At 47.8% G+C, this 21,315-nt stretch overlaps 1 protein-coding gene across 1 annotated transcript in view; it reads left to right on the forward strand.

Moving 5' to 3' along the window:
• SUPT16H (SPT16 homolog, facilitates chromatin remodeling subunit) overlaps positions 1–21,315 on the forward strand; it is a 57,385-nt gene that overhangs the window by 30,473 nt on the left and 5,597 nt on the right. Inside the window, exons 11-24 of the mRNA XM_058181036.1 lie at positions 2,269–2,334; positions 3,979–4,074; positions 4,896–5,011; positions 6,713–6,866; positions 9,074–9,201; positions 10,175–10,310; positions 10,472–10,598; positions 11,336–11,454; positions 13,315–13,440; positions 13,560–13,672; positions 16,020–16,095; positions 17,381–17,550; positions 20,401–20,530; positions 21,186–21,315. Of these exons, the coding sequence (XP_058037019.1) occupies positions 2,269–2,334; positions 3,979–4,074; positions 4,896–5,011; positions 6,713–6,866; positions 9,074–9,201; positions 10,175–10,310; positions 10,472–10,598; positions 11,336–11,454; positions 13,315–13,440; positions 13,560–13,672; positions 16,020–16,095; positions 17,381–17,550; positions 20,401–20,530; positions 21,186–21,315 (1,687 nt within the window). The remainder of the gene's footprint in view (positions 1–2,268; positions 2,335–3,978; positions 4,075–4,895; positions 5,012–6,712; positions 6,867–9,073; positions 9,202–10,174; positions 10,311–10,471; positions 10,599–11,335; positions 11,455–13,314; positions 13,441–13,559; positions 13,673–16,019; positions 16,096–17,380; positions 17,551–20,400; positions 20,531–21,185) is intronic.

Consider the following 21,315-nt stretch of genomic DNA (forward strand, 5'->3'; position numbering starts at 1 on the left):
CGTTGCTGGTCTTTTAAGCCTTATGGGAGGGGCCAATCATCTCTTGGCCCTACTCCTGAGTCATCCTCTCTGCTTGAACTGCTCTTGCCTTCTGGCAGCTCTTCTCATGCATGGATTAGGAACAGGCTCCTCCTGTTCCTCTGCCTCACTACTGTCAGCGTCTGGAGGCTCCAGAGCAGAGGTGGGTTTCAGCAGGTTCTGACCAGTTCTGGAGAACCAGTAGCAGAAATTTTGAGTAGTTCGGAGAACCGGTAGTAAAAATTCTGACTGGCCCCGCGCCCCATCTATTCTCTGCCTCCCAATTCCTAGCTGATCGGGAGGAAATGGAGATTTTGCAGTAACCTTCCCCTGGAGTGGGGTGGGAATGGAGGTTTTGCATATCCTTCCCCTGGAGTGGGATAGGAATGAAGATTTTACAGTATTCTTCCCCTGCCATGCCCAGCAAGCCACACCCACAGAACCGGTAGTAAAAAAGTTTGAAACCCACCACTGCTCCAGAGTCCCCACATCGCTCCCAAATGGCCCTGGCCCCACCTCTGCCTCCGACACAGAGCCCTCATTCAGGCCTTCCCCAGCTTCCAGGACTGGCCCCTGTTCTTCTTCAGCCTCATCACTGTCCGACTCGGTTGCCAGCTCCACAGGCTGCTGGCGGACCACAACACCTTTCAGCAAATTCAAAAAAAAAAACAACCCCTCCTGCTTTCTTTCTGTTTGCTCTGCGATCGACTTCATCTTCTAATGACCACAATTTAGCCCAGAATTGATGTTGCTAAGTGAGACCTTTGCTAAGTGAGTTTTGCCCCAGTTTACGACTCTTCTTGCCACCTTTGTGAAGTGAATCACTGCAGTTATTAAGCCAGTAATCATGTGACCCCGGGACACCACAACCGTTGTGTGAACCAGTTGTCAAGCATCCGACTGCAAATCCCATGAGCGTGGGGAATGGGGCAGCGGTCATAAGTGTGAAAAACGGTCAAAAGTCACTTTTGTGCCATCGTAACTTTGAACAGTCACTAAATAAACTCGTAAGTTGAGGGCTACCTGTATAAGGGGCAAACGCTAATTCCCAGCTGAGGGAGGGAATCCGGTCTCTCAGAAATCCAGCCTGCAGCAATTTCACTGCTGTGTCTATGGAGATTCTCAGTCATCCAGGTCACTTCATCCCAAAGGTGCTTGTTTCAAGAGGCAACTGGACTGTCTGTCTTTTTTTTTCAAGATGTTTTCCTTCTCATCCAAGGAGCTTCTTCAGCTCTGACTGGACGGTGGGGAATGGAAGGATTTATACACCTTCCAGATTTGATTTTATTTATTTATTTGTCAAGCATATATACGATAACAGGTAAAAGTATAAACGTAATTTGAATACATGAGAAGAGTAAGAGTAAAAAGGAATAGTAGGACACGGATGGTAGGCAGGCGGGTGCTCTTATGCACGTCCCTTACAGACCTCTTAGGAATGGGGTGAGGTCAACAGTAGACAGTTTAAGCTTAAAGTTTTGGGGGTTTGGGGAAGAAACTATAGAGTCAGGTAGTGCATTCCAGGCATTGACCACTCTGTTGCTGAAATTGTATTTTCTGCAGTCGAGTTTGGAGCAGTTTACCTTGAGTTTGTATCTATTATTTGCTCGTGTATTGTTGGGGTTGAAGCTGAAGTAGTCATAGACAGGTAGGACCTTGTGGCAGATCATTTTATGTACTACACTAAGTAGACCGAAGTCAGTGTACTTCTGAGTTGTCTAAGCCCAAAATTTGAAGTCTGGTGGCATAAGGTATTTTATTGCGGGTAGAGGAGTGGAGGACTCTTCTCGTAAAATATCTCTGGACTCTCTCAATTGTATTTATGTCCGATATGCAGTGCAGGTTCCAGACAGATGAGCTGTATTAGAGAATTGGTCTAGCAAATGTTTTGTACGCTCTAGTTAGCAGTAAAATATTCCCAGAGAAGAAGGTCGTCATTTGCATCCTTTTAGAGAGTCGTTGAGGCCACTTGGAGTCCCAAAGGTGCTTTTTTTCAGGAGGCAACTGGACTGTCTGGTTTTTCTTTTTGAAGACGTTTCGCTTCTCATCCAAGGAGCTTCTTCAGCTCTGACCGGATGGTGGGGAATGGAAGGATTTATACTCCTTGCAGACAGCTGGTCATTTGCATCCTTTTTAGAGAGTCGTTGAGGCTACCTGGAGGTTTATCCGTGTCCTCAGGGTCACCTGAGAGGTGCAAATGGATGTGGGTGTGTTTCTCAGCTGTGTTTTTTGTTTTTTTAATCCTCTCAGGACGGTCCAGCAACTCTCCTCACATCTGTCAAAAAGAAGGTGAAGAACGTCAGCATTTTATTAAAGGTGAGTCGAAAACTCGACGGAGTCCAGAAAAGCAGAAGAGCTTTTAAAGAACTTAAAGTGGGGTGCAGGGGCGAAGAGATATGTCAGATTCCTTTCCCGTTTTTTGGGGGGAAATGTCACATTTTCAATTCTCAGCTGGGTCACTCTCAACAGAGAGAGTGTTTTATACATTTTCAAACATGAGTTCAAAAATGGCATTTGAGAACCACGCCGAGAACGTTTTTCCTAAAACATGCCTTTTCGGGGTGAAAAATGCCTATATTTTATGAGAAATTTCTAATGAGGGCGGTCCTTGACTTAGGAACGGTCACTTAGCAACCATTCAAAGTTACTTTTTTTTTAAAAAAAATCAACTTTTCTTTTAGTACAAACATTTCATCTTTTATTAAAGAGTGTGTCGTCTGGGTACAAATATTTTGTGCAATAACAATTAAAGTTTACAACCATGTTCATTATTTATATCTATTCTTAGATTAATATTAATACATAACATACCTATTATTTATAGCATTTTTCTTCTTAGCTTATTTAACTTTGTAATACATTTTCCATATTTCACTCCTCTGCTTTTATTTCTAATTTTCATTGTTGTTGTTAGTTGCGAAGTCGTGTCCGACCCATCGCAACCCCATGGACAACGTTCCTCCAGATCTTTCTATCCTCTACCATCTTCTGGAGTCCATTTAAGCTCAGGCCTACTGCTTCAGTGACTCCATCCAGCCACCTCGTTCTCTGCCGTCCCCTTTTTCTTTTGCCCTCAATCTTTCCCAGCATTAGGCTCTTCTCCAGTGAGTCCTTCCTTTTCATTAAGTGGCCAAAGTATTTCAGTTTCATCTTCAGGATCTAATTTTCATATTTATTCTCTAATCATTGATAAAATAACTCCCATATACTATAATAGTCAGATTCTTTCTTTCCTTTAATTGCAAGTGTTAATTTAGTCATTTCTGCACATTCTAATATTTTTTAATCACATTCTCATCCGAAGGGATTTCTTCGCTTTTCCAATTCTGTGCAAATATAATTCTAGCTGCAGTTATTATATGAATAATCAAATATACATTTTCTTTACTGTAAGTTTCTGGTAAAATCCCCAACAAGAATAATTCAGGTTTAAGATCAACGTGTTGTGTCATCTTCTCCAACCACCTACGAATGTTTGCCCAGTATTTTTTTGCTTCTACACAATGTCTACCACATATGGTAATACGACCCCGGAACCATTCAAAGCTATGTTAAGCCTCCCCAAGAGAACTTACAAACCAGTTTTCTCATAATGGGCCCTCCCACATGATCATATGACTGTATTTTGGACACTGGGGAACCAGCCTGGATTTACGACTGTTTGCAGCATCCCGTGGTCACGTGGCTACATTTTCTGATGTTTTTGTCCAACCTCTAGCAAACCATTGCCTCCCTTAAGGACTTTGGCGTTCACTTAACGACCTCCAGAAAACGGATCATGAAATCAGGCCGGTCACATGGGTTGATCTGCTTTGTGACCCTGACGGGCAGGCTCCACTATAATCAGAAGTCGAGGACCACCTGTATTGCAGAATACGTTTGGAAAGCAAAAATTCCGCCCTTTTCAAAGAAGCTGTCTCTTATGTGATGTTTATGTCGTTTTTCTCCTTTTCGTCACAGAAAGAGGATGAGGAGGAAGAGGAAGAAGAAGATGATACGGAAGGAATCCTCCTTGGGCGTGGTTCACGGGCAGCCCTGCTACCAGAAAGGACACGGGTAGAGAAATTTAGATGGGTTGAGGGCAGAGTGGGAGGGAGTTGTGTCATGTAACACTGAAAAAAATGGTCTTCATGTGAGATATTGCTTAGCTCAGTGGTTGGATCATACTTCCTCAAGCTCTTTCCCCCAATACAGACACAAACATCACAACTGTTGGGACTACAACTCCCAGATTTCTCTGCCCAGCCCACAGCAGGCCAAGTGTTGTAGCCTGTCAGCCGTCGGCCCCTCCAGCAGCCAAATGAAACGTGGAGGAGGCATGGGAGCCAGGGTCAGCATCAAGGCAACCTGAGAGCTCCGAGTGGGAAGAGGGAATGGAGCTGGCAAGAGAGGGGGGGGGCTGGGCCGGCCGTCAGCCCTCAGATGAAGAGTCAACAGCCCCCAGGTCTGAGTGTGGCTGTTGAGGAAGAGGAACAGCTGGGTCCAGTGCCTGACGCGCGGATGCGCAGAAGGCAGAGGAAAGGAGAACAGCGGAAATCTATGGGCTGGTCCTTGGGACGGAAGAGCCACCGCTACTAGCAAAGCCCCACCGTAGCTCTGGGGATAAAAGGCAGGGGGCAGAGATGAATAGATGTGACAGACAACTATTTTATCTCTCTGCCGGACAGACTTGTTAGCCTGCGGTGAGAGAGAAACTTTTTGCTGGGGCTGCTGGCGCTCCTAATAAAAGAATCATTCATTTAGCTTCAGAGGGTTTGTCGTGTTTGGGGAGCTGGGTCAGAACACCAGATCACTGAAGGCTGAGGTAGTAAATTGAAGGAGGGATGGAGAGAGGGATCTTCCGATGCTTTGTGAGCAGCAATCATTCCATTTTCCAGAACGAACTGACAGCTGAAGAGAAACGCCGGGCACATCAGAAGGAACTGGCCGCGCAGCTAAACGAAGAAGCCCGGAGACGCTTAACGGAACAAAAAGGGGAGCAGCAGATCCAGAAGTAAGAATTGTGCGCGGTGGGAGCAATAATGGGTTTTTCCTGTTTCCAATCTGGGGGCCATGTCACATGCGATCGAAGAGCCGCTCCTGGTCATATAGGACAAGAAAGCATCCCTCTTTCCAAAAATAATTGAGCTGACCGATGAGAAGGGAATATTTGCCACGCAGGGTTGAACGTTGGGGTCCTTCATACTCTCTGAGACAGGTGGTTTTCTTGCAGACTCTTTATTACCTGACTAGATGACATCATCACACTGATGACGCTACCTAGTTCAGTAATGAAACATCTGCAATACAGGTAGTCCTCAACTTATAACGGTTCATTTAGTGACCGTTCCATGTTACAACAGCCCTGGAAAAAAGGGACTTATGACCATTTTTCCACACAAGTTTTGCCGCATCCCCACGATCATGGGATTGAAATTCAAAAGCTTGGCAACTGGTTCATATTTATGACCGTTGCTGCGTCCCAAACTCACGTTGTCGCCTTTTGCGACCATCTGGCAAGCAAAGTCAGTGGGGAAACCAGATTAACTTCACACAACCGGGTTACTAACTGATCGACCACAGTGATTCACTTAACAGCCGGGGCAAGTAAGATCGTAAAATGGGACAAAACTCACTGAACAAATTAGGCTATTGGTTTGAGCTCCGCGCTAGGCAGTTTGGTTGCAAACATTTCATCACCATTTGAGGAGACATTGTCTATGTATTTTGAGTTGTGCTCGTCCGTCAGAACACCGGTCTTTAAATACCTTTTTATGAGATGCAAATTAGTCTGAATGTTGTTCGGCTATTTCTGAGTCATGGTCTGATTTCAGACTGATTGGCTGGCTGTTGTTGCTGGGCATGGTTAAGTACCCTCTGTGTGATGCAGATTAGGATTAGATGAACAAATGTCTCACTTAACAACAGAAATTTTGGGCTCAATTGTAGTTGTCAGTTGAGGACTATCTGTACAACCGCCAGGCACAAGAGCACCAAGGACCCCCATACTTGAGCTTGCTTGCCTCTGTGCAAGCCATTGTTCTGACCTAGGCTTCCTTAAAAAGCACGAAGCAGAGTCTTGATCCTGACAAAACCTCTTTTATTTACACAACTCTTGAATTCCTTTCATTCCCAGTCAGCAAGGCTTGGCACAGTCTTTCAGTGGCATATTTATCAACACAAACCTTATCTCGCTTGGAAAGCTGCCAGATAACTAGTTTCCAAATGCAGGGCAAGGCAAAACTTGGCAGAGTCTCTTCTAGTCACGAACAGAACTTTTCACTCTTGAAGCGACCAACCGAACAAATTGTTCCCTGCAAAAGCCCACTCCCCATTCCCTCCTCTTTTGTTTCCTATGGGAGGGGCCAATCACCTCTAAGGTGTGGCTTTACTCCCAAATCGACCCTGCTTTCTTAGTTGTTCTTGTCTTCTGACAGCTCTGTGCATACGCATACTGGGAACAGGCTCCAGCTGTTCCTCTGCCTCACTGCTGTCTAGCTCCCTCTCCGCCTCCAACGCAGAGCCCTCTTCCGAGCTTTCCCCAGCCCCCAGGCCTGGCCCAAGTTCCTCCCCAACCTCCTCACTGTCTGACTTTGCTGCCAACTCCGCTGGCCGCCAGCGGGCCACAACAACCATGTTCCCTGAGGTCTGTAGGAGGCGTCTGGGAACCTTCTACCCTGTTAATTTTTTTTCTATTCTATTTGTTTCTTCGCAGAGCCCGCAAGTCAAACGTATCCTATAAGAACCCATCTCTGATGCCCAAAGAACCGTACATTCGGGAGATGAAGATTTACATCGACAAGAAGTACGAGACTGTCATCATGCCTGTTTTTGGCATCGCCACTCCATTCCACATCGCTACCATCAAGGTAAACGAGGACTTCTGTTCCTTGGGCTAGGTTGGAAAACTCAAGTCTTAGGAAGGCGCGACTCAGGAGAAGTAGGAGCAGAAAATGGCTTTGAAAGGGAAACTGCTGAAACGTGATTGTTGTGATGCCCAAGGGAAAAAAAAAGATAAGCAGAGGTTATTTCTTTGTATGGTTGTGATCTTGGGAAGAAGGCTGGGCCACCCTGTCATTGGAGGGGGAGGAGACCTCACGTTGCTCCCGGGTAACACCACTCCTGCGCAGTCTGCACTGGCTACCTGTGGTCTTTCGGGTGCGCTTCAAGGTTCTGGTTACCACCTTTAAAGCGCTCCATGGCTTAGGGCCCGGGTACTTACGGGACCGCCTGCTGTTACCTTATGCCTCCCACTGACCCGTACGCTCTCACAGAGAGGGTCTTTTCAGGGTGCCGTCCGCCAAGCAATGTCGGCTGGCGGCCCCCAGGGGAAGGGCCTTCTCTGTTGGACCACCTACCCTCTGGAACGAACTTCCCCCTGGTTTGCGCCAACTATCTGACCTTCGGACCTTTCGCCGTGAATTAAAAACTTATTTATTTATCCAAGCGGGACTGGCTTGATTTTTAAATTTTTTCAAATTTTGAATTTTTAGTAATTTTATATGGGGTATTTTAGTCTGGGTCAATTTGACGGTTTTAATTTGGCCATTATTGAATATGTATTTTAATTGATATTTTAATTTTGTATATTTAATTGTTTTAACCTTGACTGTACACCGCCCTGAGTCCTTCGGGAGAAGGGCGGTATAAAAATTTAAATAAATAAATAAATAAGTAGGGTGTGGTCTCTCCTCTGGAGGAGAAGAGGGGCTCAACCTATTCTCTAAAGCAGGGGCGTCAAACTCAATTTTATTGAGGGTCGCCTCAGGGTCGGCTGGGGGTCATGGCCGACATTGACATCAGGGGGCTGAGGGCGTGGCCAGGGTGGGTGTGGCAAGCTTGACGTCACTCATGTCAGGGGTGGCTGTGGTGGCCTGTGTGCTGTGCCAAAGAAAACAGGCTCCCAAGCTCCGTTTTCAGCTGGGACAGCCTCCTGCAATCTTCTGCCAGCGAAAACAGAGCTCGTGAGCGCCGTTTTTGGCTGGGATGGCCTCCTGCAGCCCTCTGCCAGAGAAAACGGATTTCGGGAGGGCCGCATGCAGCCCTTTCGAGGTCTGTTTTCGCTGGCAGAGGCACCACACGCCGGTCCTTCGTTGTTTCCAGGCCGGTCCCACGGGCCAGATCTAAGCAATCCATGGGCCTGATCCGGCCCACGGGCCTTGAGTTTGACACCCCCCGCTCTAAAGCATCTGAGGACAGGACAAGAAGCAATTGTTGTGACCCAGGCCCAAGTAGGTAGTAGGAAACTCAATCAGTATAAAAACAAACAATTAGAACAGCTGAGAATGAAGTAATTCATAGTCCAATTAAATTAAAGCAAATTCCTCCCAACACAATTCCTCAGTACTATCGCCAACCTTGGTCCAATTAGGCAAACTGCCAAAGGCCTTTCTTGGCAAAAGTTCAGAAGACACTAATATGAAACAAATGCAACAAGACAAAGCTATCAACGTTTTCCAGCAAAGAGTCCAAACACCGTCTCTGGTCTTTTAAACCTTATGGGAGGGGCCAATCATCTCTTGACCTTACTCCCGAGTTGTCCTCTTTGCTTGAGCTGCTCTTGCCTTCTGGCAGCTCTTCTCATACGTGCATTAGGAACAGGCTCCTCCTGTTTCTCTGCCTCACTACTGTCAGCCTCTGGAGGCTCTGGAGTCCGCATCTCACTCCCCGATGGCCCTGGCCCCACCTCTGCCTCTGACACATAGCCCTCATCCTGGCCTTCCCCAGCCTCCAGGACTGGTCCATTCTGTTCCTCAGCCATATCGCTGCCTCTCCGTTACCAGCTCCGCAGGCTGCTGGCAGACCACAACAGCAATGGATGAAAACTAATCAAGGAGAGAAGCAACCTGGAACTAAGGAGAAATTTCCTGACAGTGAAAACCATTATTCAATGGAATGGCTGTCCTCCAGAAATTCTGGGAGCTCTATCACTAGACATTTTAAAGAAGAGATTGGACAGCCATTTGTCCAGAATGTTATAGGGTCTTCTGCTTGAACAGGGGGAGTTGGACTAGAAGACCTCGAAGATCCTTTCCAAGTATTCTTATTTTTTTGTTATTCTGGTTTTCTCGTCCAGAACATCAGCATGTCGGTAGAAGGTGATTACACTTACTTGAGGATCAACTTTTACTGTCCAGGCAGTGCCTTGGGTCGCAACGAGGGAAATATCTTTCCTAACCCAGAAGCCACTTTTGTAAAAGAAATGTGAGTTAATGCCTTCTCCAGGCAATTGTGATTAGGAATGTTCGTACAATGATGGCAGTTTGTGTGTTTATACCTGGGCTGCAGGGCTGGTATTCTTGTGTTGATTGTCTTGAGTTAGAGCCCATGCCTTGATGAGAAAAAAGAGGCCGCCTTTGATATTGTGGATCTAATGAATGGGAATTCTGAAGGTTCAGAACCTAGGCAGTCTCCCTCCCCCTCCCTCATGCTCCTAGCAGTCCAATCAAAGAAACCTTCAGTGTCATGCCCCCATCGAGATCGAGGGGGCGGCTTCATTAGCTTGGGAGGAATGTGGTGGAGGAGCAGGCCGAGTCAGCTCAGGGCCCTTCAGGATTGGGACAGCTTTTTAGCAGGGAGGAACAGGGGGCAGGATGACTGAGAGAGGGCAAGCAGTGGACATGAGGTGCGACAGAGCTCAGGCAATGAGCAAGGACCGTCCCCTCTTGATCCCCGAGCAGGGAGAGTGGAGAGAAGGCGGGAACAGCGCAGGCCGACTTGACGACTCAGGAGGAGAGAGCCCCACCCCTCTTCACAAGGCACACCCGGGGATTGAGATTTAAGGAGATGCTGTGGGGAGGAGCATTTGTCAGGAATAGATGCTGAATTGGTGGCGCTTGGTGTGCCCGTACAAACATTTGGAGTTTGCAGGACTGCTTGCTTCTTCCTTACTTCATGGACTCAGTATCTTGTAGACTCATTGTTTGTTCCTTGTTTCATTAACTCCTTTCCCTGTTTCTTCATTTTGTTGGACTGGGCGCAGCCAGAGGCTGCCGTGTGTGCGCACATTTTGCTCTAGGACTTGCCAAGAAAGTGGGAGCATTTGATGGGAAATTTGGAGCATTAAAGGGGCGTTTGAACTCTCAGCTGGCTGTGTGACCTTCGTGCCTTGTCCCAGGTCATCACATTCAGCGTCATGACTGGTTGCTTCCTAATGCTAACGCTGCTCTTCCTTCAGAACATACCGAGCATCCAACATAAAAACGCCCGGGGAGCAGATGGTCCCAGCACTCAACCTCCAGAATGCTTTCCGTATCATCAAGGAGGTGCAGAAGCGTTATAAAACCCGGGAAGCTGAGGAGAAAGAAAAGGAGGTGAGCCAGATTTCCAGGCAAGCATCTCCCAAAGGTGGCTGGAGAAACCAAAGCGCGTTTGGGGAGATGTTTGCTGAGATCAACAACCAGGAGAGGGCATCTGTAGAAGACACACAGGCTCCATCAGCAGAAGCAGTTGAACTTTTTTTTTTTTCCTGTAGGGAATTGTCAAACAAGACTCTCTGGTGATCAACCTCAACCGCAGCAATCCAAAACTGAAGGACCTCTACATCCGTCCCAACATCACCCAGAAGCGAATGCAGGGATCACTGGAAGCCCATGTCAACGGTAATTGCGAGATGCACGGAGCTGTGCCTCTGAGAAGGACCTCTAGACTTTTTAAAGGCCAGATAGCTCAAAAGCAGAACATTGGAAGAGGTTCCTCTGGGCTTCACCACCCCAGTCCCTGGAATTTTGCCCAGCCAGCCCAAGATTGTGTCTTCCATATTTCTATGCCCGAGAGGTGCGTTGGCTCTGGCTTAATGACTCTGGAGATGGTCTCTGCTCCAGCAGTTCGCTCCCTAGCACTGCATGGCAGGGTGAGCTCCCGCCGCTCACCTCGGCTTCTGCCCACCTTTGCATTTCAAAAGCATGTTCTATGCAAGTAGATAAATAGGTACCACTTTGGTGGGGAGACGAGCTGGTGCTTTGTGCAGGCAGTCAGATTTCTGCCGGCTTATGAACCTTCCCGATTGCGACACCCATTTGCGAGGCAGCTCCGTTCGAGGGATGCTGCTGCAGGAAAAGACACTATTCTTTCTTTCTGGTGTAAAGTTAGTTCGCCCTGCAGTGGCGCACCTCAGGAAGCGTGCAAATGTGTCCCACCACAGAGCTAGTCAATTGGCAGCCAAACCACTATGCATTCGCACTGTAGTTTCCTGGCTAGTGGTATAAAGCCATGCGCTAAATAAAATAAATAAAAATGAATTTCCATGCCCGGGGAGGTTCTACTGGCATTTCCAATTCGATGACCCAGATTGGGTCTCATTGCAGCTTTGCCCCTCATTGCAGCTTTTCCTTGACAGGCTTCCGCTTCACCTCCGTGCGGGGAGATAAAGTGGACATCCTATACAACAACATCAAACATGCCGTGTTCCAGCCCTGCGATGGGGAGATGATCATCGTGCTTCACTTCCATCTGAAGGTATCCTTGCGCCTCGGGAGCTCGGAGAGGGTAGAGGGCTGAGTAGATCCTCACAGGCGGAAGCGGGTAGCAAGGACAGACGAGGCCCTCAGTTTTCTCCATTAACACGACCTGTGTTATGTCCCCCTCCCCACTTCACAGAGCAAATGCAAGACGCGTGTCTCCCAGTCTTTTTATTTGCTATAGACCTGATTTTCTTCAGTTGAGGAAATACTTGGCAGTGACCGTGCAAAGGCCTGCCAAGTTCTGAGTCCGTTATCTCGTGTCCAAGATCCGTTGCCAAAACTCACTGACAAAGTCCTTTAACCCTCCAACAACTGAGCTGCAGTGCACCCTTGGTAGCTTTTTTTGTCCGTCACAAGGGCCACATGGCAGCTCCACCCACTTTTATACCCTGTGGAATGTGGCTCAGTGACTCAGCAATCTCTGAGCCTGCCACACCTTTTCCTCTGCTGCGCACGCTTATCTTTTCGTCGCTGCCTCGGATCAATCCAGGATTGATTGTCAGCAGCTGGAACTTGAGGCATTGCCAGGGAAGAGGAGGGTGCGGGAGAGGGAGGCCTTGTTAGCTCCTCCTCCTGGCCTGCATCTGGAACTTGGGGCAGTGCCAGCGAGGAGGGTCCTGGTGAGGGAGGCCTTGCTGGCTCCTCTCCTCACTCTCCAAGTCACTCTCCTCCATGAGGACAGGCTCAGGGGGCGGAGCCACAACAACCTGTTGCATTTGAACTTTCTGCAAGCCCATGCTTGGTGGTTTGTAATGTTGTGCCAATCCTGAAACCGATGGGTGCATCTCCTGCCTAAACACAGCCTCATCTTGAGGAGAAGCTTGGCCCATCATTTATGGTCAGGGAAAAGCCGGTTCGGCCTTGTTTACTGTTACCAATAAAGAAGAACATTTGTAGCTCAGGGTTGAAAGGAGGGATCCTTGGTGCTCTCTGAGCTTGGTTGTTTTCAGGCAGACGTTTCATGACCCAAATTAGATAATATCATCAGTGCTAGCGTTCACTAACTAGTGTATCACTAGCACTGATAATGTTACCTAGTTTGGTAATGAAACGTCTGCCAGAAAAGAAGCAAGCTCAGAGAGCACCAACGTTGTGGCCCGCCAGGAGCCAGCAGAGCTGGCAGCAGATTTGGACAGTGAGGAGGTTGGGGAGGAACATGGGCCAGTCCTGGAGTCTGGGGAAAGCTCGGATGAGGGCTCCCGAGTCAGAGTCAGAGAGGGGGTCAAGGCCATCTGGTAGTTCTTTGTTGCCTCCAGAGCGTCTGGAGTCTGACATCAGCGAGGCAGAAGAACAGCAGGAGCCTGTTCCCAGTGTGCGCATGCGCAGAGCTGCCAGAAGACAAGAATAATTAAGAAAACAGGGTCAACTTGGGAGTAAGGCTTGGAGATGATTGGTCCCTCCCATAGGACATAAAAGAGGAGCAAACGGGAGGTGAGCTTTTGCAGGAAGCAATTAGTTCATCTGGTCGGTTAAAGCTTTGGAAAGTTCTGTTTGACTCTGTGCTAAGCTTGGCCTTGCCCTGCGGTTGGCAATTAGTTCTCTGCCAGCATTCCAAGGGAGATAAGGTGGGTGTTTATAAACATTCCCCTGAAAGACTGTTTGAGAAGCCTTTCGGACTGGTTATGACAATAATTCACAGCCATATGAAGAAAAGAGGTTTGACTGGACTAAGATTGTGCTGTATACTTTCTAAGGAAGCCTAGGTCAGAACAACCAAGGAGATCTTATTCTCCTCTCACACACACACCAGTGTCCAGTAGAAGATTACTCCCACTCTTAACCTAAGCACAGACTTTTCATACTATAATTCTGCGCAGACCTGAAGCTTTTTATCAGTTCCCATTCTGTCCTCCAGAATGCTATCATGTTCGGGAAGAAACGCCACACGGACGTGCAATTTTACACGGAGGTGGGCGAAATCACCACCGATTTGGGCAAGCACCAGCACATGCACGATCGGGACGACCTCTACGCCGAGCAGGTGAGGGGATAGACTGCTTGAAGCACTGGGGAGGAACAGGGAGAAATGGCAGCCGGGAGACCAGTTTGGGGTGGGGGGTGGGATGGGCATGTTTGACTGATTGATCCTCTTCACCCCAGATGGAACGGGAGATGAGACACAAGCTGAAAACAGCCTTCAAGAATTTCATTGAGAAGGTAGAAGCTCTAACCAAGGAGGAATTGGAATTCGAGGTTCCTTTCCGAGAGCTGGGGTAAGGACCGTCGATGATCTGGTAGCGTTTTGTTTTGAGTCCTGGAAGAGGATAGATCAGGAGTCAGCAACCCGCGACTCTGGAGCCACATGTGGCTCTTTTCATCCCTGTGCTGCGGCTCCCTGTCACCAGTCGGCTCCACAATTGATAGGGCTTTTGGTTAGTGTCGTGTCCCACTCCTCCGCTGACGGCCGGGTCAGGGAAATCCGAATCAGGCGTGCCTCTGCAGCTCTGCCAAAGTCCTAGCAAAGTCCTCAGGGCAGGCAGGAGACCAGAAAGTGACTTCAGCAAGATATGTTTAGACTTTGCCTGACTCAGAGAATGCCAGAAAGCAGGTCCTTTATATAGGCCATAGGGTGTGGCTCCATGACTCAGCACTTATCCAGGCCTGCCCCTCCCTTCCTTCTGTTGCCTCCGCCTATCAAGTCTTCTGACGCGAGGGTCACTCCAGTCGGCAGCTGTTGGCAATTGACCTCCCTCAGGCTCACATACTGTGGAGGAGGGGGAGGGGTCTAGTTGCTCCGTTTGCCTGGGCATGGAGCCAGAGCTGGGGGCTGGAGGTATTTCCTCCTCTTCAACCTGTCTGGGCATGGAGCCAGGGCTGGGGCCGGGAGGCATACTAGGACATTCCTCCGTGTTCGGAAGCAGATAAGAAGGCCCCGGCTGTGGTGAGATCGGGCGAGACACAACAGTTAGGACAGGTAGAGGAAAAAGGATGCCGTGCTTGGAGGAGACTCTATGGTGGGGGAACCGGACTTCTGGTTGGCAGAGGAAAGAGGACACCATGCTAGGAGGAGACTCTGTGGTGGGGGAACTGGACTTCCGGTTGCCTCTAGAATTGAACAGGGGGCTTCCAGTTAGGACCTTTGTGGTGCTTTCAGTGTTTAAGGTTGCCGATCCCTGGGATAGATAGACAGAGTTCGCTTGAGAACGAGAAAGGATGTGCAGCAGGGGTGGGTTTACTTACCTTTACTACCGGTTCGCAACGGGAGCGCATGCGCAGAAGCTTCTGCACGTGTGCAGATCGTCCATGGGAAACATGCGGGTGGGTGGAGACTCCTGCCGCTTTTACTACCGGTTCACAAGAACCGGGCCGAACCAAGAGCAACCCACCGCTGATGTGCAGGCTTCAAGGCACGTTGAGATGGGCAATAGGTAGGTAGGTATAGATCAGGGGTATCAGGCTCGATTTCATTGAGGGCTGCATCTGGATTGTGTTTGACCTCGAGGGGACAAGGGGGGGGGCAATGGCCAGGTGGGTGTGGCCAGCTTGACATCATTCATGTCGGGGGCACCTGTGGAGGCGCACTGCCAGTAAAAGCTGCCTTCCGAGTTCCGTTTTCAGCTACGCCGGCTTCCTGCAACCCTCTGCCGGTAAAAATGGAGCGGCCCTCCCGAGCTCTGTTTTTGCTGACAGAGGCACCGCGGACCAGTCCTTTGCTGTTTTTACACACACACACACACACACACACACACACACACACAGTGTTACTCGGAAAATAAGACTGGGCCTTATATTAATTTTTGCTCCAAAAGATGCATTAGGGCTTATTTTCTGGTTAGGGCTTATTCAGTGGTGGGATTCAAAGAATTTAACAACTGGTTCTCTGCCCTAATGACCAGCTAGGTAGGCGTGGCTCAGCTGTCATGTGACTGTGTGGGCATGGCCAACTCAATGTCACTCACATTGATGGGCACTTCGCCTTAGCTGTTACAATATACTAAGGGTTAACCAGAGGCAGTTTCTATAAGCAGGGCAATAAAGATGAGGCTAGAAACAACACCAGAATGTTTCCTTCCTGCCTTCCTTACAGGATTAGCCCTGTAAAGTGGGGAAAAAAACAAAATAAGATTTCTTCCAACAACTGGTTCTCCGAACTGCTTAGAAAGTTAACAACCGGTTCTCCCGAATAGGTGCGAATTGGCTGAATCCCACCACTGGGCTTATTATTTTATGGGGAAAATACAGTACTAAATGCATCCATCTGGCTGACAATCTTAACTGGGGCTTATTTTTGGGATAGGGCTTATATTACGATCATCCTGAAACATCATGCTAGGACTTAATTTTCCGGTTGGGTCTTATTTTTAGGGAAATGGGGTGTGTGTGTACGTACACACATATATATATGACAGGTAAATAGATATAGATATAGATAGATGGATAATAGATAGTAGAACTCATATACCTATTTTGGGGCCCAAAAGAATATAAGACCTGGTCTTATTTTCAGGCAAATATCTATCAATATGATAGGGCTAGTCTCTGATTTCTTTTGAGATTTTATGTACATCTTTCCTATAAGGGGATTATCACTGTCTGCCCTTTGCCTCTCTCATGTGAAAGGTTCAATGGCGCCCCCTACCGAAGCACCTGCCTGCTCCAACCAACCAGCAGTGCCCTGGTGAATTGTACTGAATGGGTGAGTGTGCGTTTGCTCGGGAGAGGCAGGATATAAAGGGACAGCCTCCAGGGGGGGTGCGGGTTTGGATCTGGCCCTCAGAGCTTAGAAAGCTGCAATTCTGACAAACTGGCAGGAGATGCCCTACCACCCACAAAGAGGGCTCCTAGGCCTTCTCAAATCCTCAGGTGTCTATCGTCTCTTAATCTGCATTCCCGTTAAGTGATATTTACTGACAGTTGTCTTCAATATGCTTAGATTATGGGAACATGGTAGGAGACGGCAGCTCATGTAGCTAGGATGCTAGGGTGGAGGTTATAGCAAGACTCTGTTCAAGACCCAAGTGCTGTCGTGGGGCAAGGTTGAGCTCCCGTCCTTTGCTCCAGCTCATGCCGGGAATATGGAAAGACCCCCAAATTGGGTCTTCCCGGGTGACGGTGATGTCCCAGCTAATCTTTTCAACCGGAAGTGTCTCAGAGCTTCTGACGTGAGCATGATGCAATGGTAGCATGGTCAAGATTTTTGAAGAAAAGTCTGTGACCCATTGTAGTCTAGGGCAAAGGTCTCCAAAGTTGGCAATTTTAAGACTTGTGGACTTCCAAGTCCCAGAATTCCTCAGCCAGCCATGTCCTGCTTGGGAATGCTGGGAGTTGAAGTCCGTAAAAGTCTCAAAGTTGCCAAGTTTGGAGACCCCTGATTTAAGGCATCTGTCGTGTCCCACTCCTCCGTTGACGGCCGGGTCAAGGAAATCCAAATCAGGCGTGCCTCTGCAGCTCTGCCAGAGTCCTAGCAAAGTTCTCAAGGCAGGCAGGAGACCAGAAAGTGACTTCATCAAGATAAGGTAGACTTTGCCTGACTCAGAGAATGCCAGAAAGCAAGTCCTTTATATAGGCCATGGGGTGTGGCTCCATGACTCAGCACTTATCCCGGCCTGCCCCTCCCTTCCTTCTGTTGACGCCGCTTATCAATTCTTCTGAAGCGAGGGTCACTCCAGTCTGCAGCTGTTGGTAATTGACCTTCCTCAGGCTCACATGCTGTGGGGGAGGGGGAGGGGTCTAGTTGCTCTGTTTGCCTGGGCATGGAGCCAGGGCTGGGGGCTGGAGGCGCTTCTTCTTCCTCAGCCTGTCTGGGCATGGAGCCAGGGCTGGGGCCGGGAGGCATGCTAGGACATTCCTCAGCGTTCGGAAGCAGATAAGAAGGCCCCGGCTGCGGGGAAAGCGGACGAGGCACAACAGCATCGCTCCCATACTATCCAATATCTCAAAAGGTTTGAAAGACCAATCAGATTTCCCTCCCTCCCCTGCAGCCTCCATTTGTGGTAACACTGGATGAGGTAGAGCTCATTCATTTTGAGCGTGTGCAGTTCCACCTGAAGAACTTCGACATGGTCATCGTTTACAAGGACTACAGCAAGAAGGTCACGATGATTAACGCCATTCCTGTGGCCTCGCTCGACCCCATCAAAGAATGGCTCAAGTGAGTATGGACACAGGCGGCATATCCTTTGCCTTGGTAAAAATTTCCCCTGACTGGTAACTGTTGAAGTGTTAAGAGACCTTCAAGGTCCCTTCCAACCCCTATGAGGTTTATCATCTTCATGGCATCAATCCAGACCAGTGGTCACCAATCGGTGGTCTGTGGACCACTGGTGATCCGCGAGAAAATTTTGGTAGTGACGCAGAAAAATTATTTGCATTTTTTTATATTGCACTAAATCAAGAGTCCTCAAACTACGGCCCCTGGGCCAGATATGTGCAATGAACATTTGTGTTGCTGCAGAGAGTCTCCCACTTCGGGCTTTTTTTTGTGTGAGTCAGAGGGGGGGCAGAAATTCCGACTTGGGGTCTGCTTCAGCCTCCTGGTATGGGGCTTTGGGCGAAGGCTGGAGGGAAGTGCCACTGGTAGTGAAGAGCTGGAGGGCCTTGTTCCGGGGGACTGCATCATGGCCAGGAACTGGCTGACCATCTCAGCCTGCTGAGCCTCCAGGTACTGGTACCTGGCCTTGCACTCCTGCAGGTCTTCCCTCTGCTTGGAAAGCCTATGCTCCTAGTCCTGAGTGAGGTGCTTCTGCTGAGCCTCCATCTCGGTCAGATCTACTTAGAACCAAGCCAGCTGTTTTGCCAACACTTTCTCGTGGTCGGTGCTTATCTCCAACAACTGCTTCCTGTTGGGGCCCTAAGGAGCCTGGGCAGGCAGGCGAGGAGTGGCTGGCAGGGGAGGGGTGAGAAGAGGCTGGTGAGGTGCCCCTCGATGTGAGTGACATCGAGCTGGCCACGCCCACCCAATCACATGGCACCTAGCCACACCCAGCCAGTCATTAGGCAGATTATATTGTAGACCCCATGAGGTCAAGGAATTTCAGCTAATAGGATCCAGGAGAAGAGCTTTTCTACCATGTTTCCTGCCCTCTGGAACATTGTACTTACCCAAGGTAGGATTCGCAACCCAACCTGCTGACGTTCCTCAAGGGCTGAAGACCTGGCTCTGCCAGCTGGCCTGAGACCCCAATGGGACTACAACACCCTGGAGTTGGCTATCAGATTACCAGAAGAACCCCATGTTACCTCATGTACTTTGTGTTCCATTCCCCTCATATTTCAATTATAAATTCATTGTTTGTTTATTTAATCTGTTGATCGTCTATTTTAGCACAGGGCAACTCTGGGTAGCCATAAAATGATAGATTTATCATTGTAATGTGTACTGGTTTTTAATGTTTACAAGTGGCCCAGAGTCACCTCCTAGATAAATCAAATCATGACACTGGTGGAATTTGTCACAAATTCCAATGAATTTGTGGCAAAAGGGGACCCCAAAAGTGCTTTTTCAAGAGGTAACTGGACTTTTCTGTTTTTCATGGAAGATGTTTCGTTTCTCATCCAAAAAGCTTCTTCAGCTCTGCCTGGACAGTGGGGATAATGGAAGGATTTATATTCCTTGCAATCATCTGTTCATTTGCATTCTTTTAGAGAGTTGTTGAGGCCACTTGGAGGTTTATCTGTGTCCTTGGGGTCACTTGAGTAGTGCAAATGGGTGTGGAGCCTTCTTGGAACTTGTCAGAGTTTGTTACAAAAATCAAATCCAGAAACACACACAGATAAACGGATTCAGCAGGATTCATTAACTTCTTTATACACATAATAACAGATAAAGTATTTACAGTACCAATAGTTGATTCTTCTTCAACATAGTAGCAGTTACAACACAAGGCAGGAGATAACAGTTAGTTTCATTTTCAGCAGAGCAGATAGCATACACACACTGGTTTCAGTTTCCCTTTTCTGCACAGAATCAGAAGCTGCAGACTAAGACACGGCCTGGCTCCAGTCTATCTCAACTCCCAATTGGCTGACTTAGTTGCTATGCCTGTTCATTGGCTGACCTTGTTACCATGTCTTCCCAGTCATGAATATTCTTTTTTTTTTTTTATTGAAAAAGTTTTACAACAACAATTAAATTTTTTCTCCCCCCTCCCCCTCCTTCCCCCCTCCCTCCAAAACCCCCCTCCTCCCCCGGACTTCCCGGAGCAAACACAAGGTATAGTTCAATAAACAAACAGTCATACATTAAATTTTTAAAATCTAACACAATTATAATCCTTCTCTCTCACATAACCTGACTTCTTCCATTAAAATCAAAAACAACGTCCTTCATTCAAAGGCAATCTGAAATTTCTTAATCTGATATCTATTTTGAATATAATCAATCCAATTCTTCCATTCGTTTAGATATTTTTCTTGAGTACTGTCTTTCAAGAAGGCTGAGATTTTCCCAGTCATGAATATTCTGACGGAACTGCTGAAAGGCTTCCTGTAGTCGGCAATTTTCACTGGAAATCCATTCACACCTCCACACCATTCAACGGCGTTCATCGCCACGTACATAGTTAAATGTCTATGGAGATTTCCCACTCATCCTGGTCATGATTGTCTCAAAGGTGTTTTTTCAGCTGGGCTTTCTTGTTTTTCTTACAAGACGTCTTGTTGCCTCTTGAAAAAACACCTTTGGGACAACTGCGATTTGGATGACTGAGAACCTCCATAGAGATAAAATAAAATGTCTCAAGGACATTTTTAGATACTACCAAAAAAATTGCTCGTTCTTCTCAAAGGCAATGTTTCTACTGAAGTGTCCATGTTATTGTTGTTCTTCCTATTTTTCCAATAGGGAAAAATCCAAGAGGGGTAGTTACACCCTTACTAGTTTGCGTTTAGCACAGAAGTGAAACACATTCACGTCTGGCTTTGTGAACGGCGCTCACTTCGAGAAGTAGGTGTGAGAAAGGCTATGCACTCATCTCTTTCTTCCTTTTTCGTCTGCAATCAGCTCGTGCGACATTAAATACACCGAAGGGGTACAATCCCTCAACTGGACCAAAATCATGAAAACAATTGTGGATGACCCAGAAGGCTTTTTTGAGCAAGGTGGCTGGTCGTTCCTCGAGCCAGAGGGAGAGGTATGATGGATGAAGCAACCTGGGTAGAAGGGCGGTCGGCAACCCAAAGACACACACACACACACACACATCTCCCAGCACACTCACTTTCTTTGAAAGGTAGAGGGGTGTCAGTGCCAGAGATTGAAAGAATGATTTGAGGATGGGGAAACTTGTGTTGGCTTGGATTGATTGGGTTGGGTTGGTTGGATTGAGTTGAGTTGATTGGGTTGGGTTTCTTGGGTTGAGTTCAGTTGGGTTGGGTTGGGTTGAGTTGAGTTGAGTTGAGTTGGTTGGGTGGATTGAGTTGAGTTGGGTTGGTTAGCTTGGGTTGGGTTGGGTTGGGATATTATGTATGTGATGTGTTATATAATGTAATATATTTTTATAGTGTATGGAAATAGCATTGCAGGGCATTTGTCTAACAAATCTAGAATTGTAGCATGCCTTCCTTGGCCTCAAGCATACCTCTTTCACACGGGTCCTAAATCTGTAAATATTTAGTCCATTAACAGATTGGAATTGTTCAGATTCTTGTAATATAATTTTGGTTTTTTGAACCCAGAGAAGGAAACAATCACTGTCCAGTACTAGGCCATCAAACTCATAAAGAAGTTCGACCTGAATGTCTGGACTTCCTTAAGAGACACCATTCCTGTCCCCCTTTCCTTCCCAGGGAAGTGATGCTGAAGCTGGGGAATCTGAGTCTGAAATTGAGGACGAGACCTTCAACCCTTCCGAGGAAGAGTATGAAGAGGAGGAGGAGGACAGCGACGAAGACTATTCTTCAGAGGCAGAAGAATCAG

This window comes from Ahaetulla prasina, chromosome 4 (genome assembly GCF_028640845.1).
Source record: "Ahaetulla prasina isolate Xishuangbanna chromosome 4, ASM2864084v1, whole genome shotgun sequence".
NCBI lineage: Eukaryota > Metazoa > Chordata > Lepidosauria > Squamata > Colubridae > Ahaetulla > Ahaetulla prasina.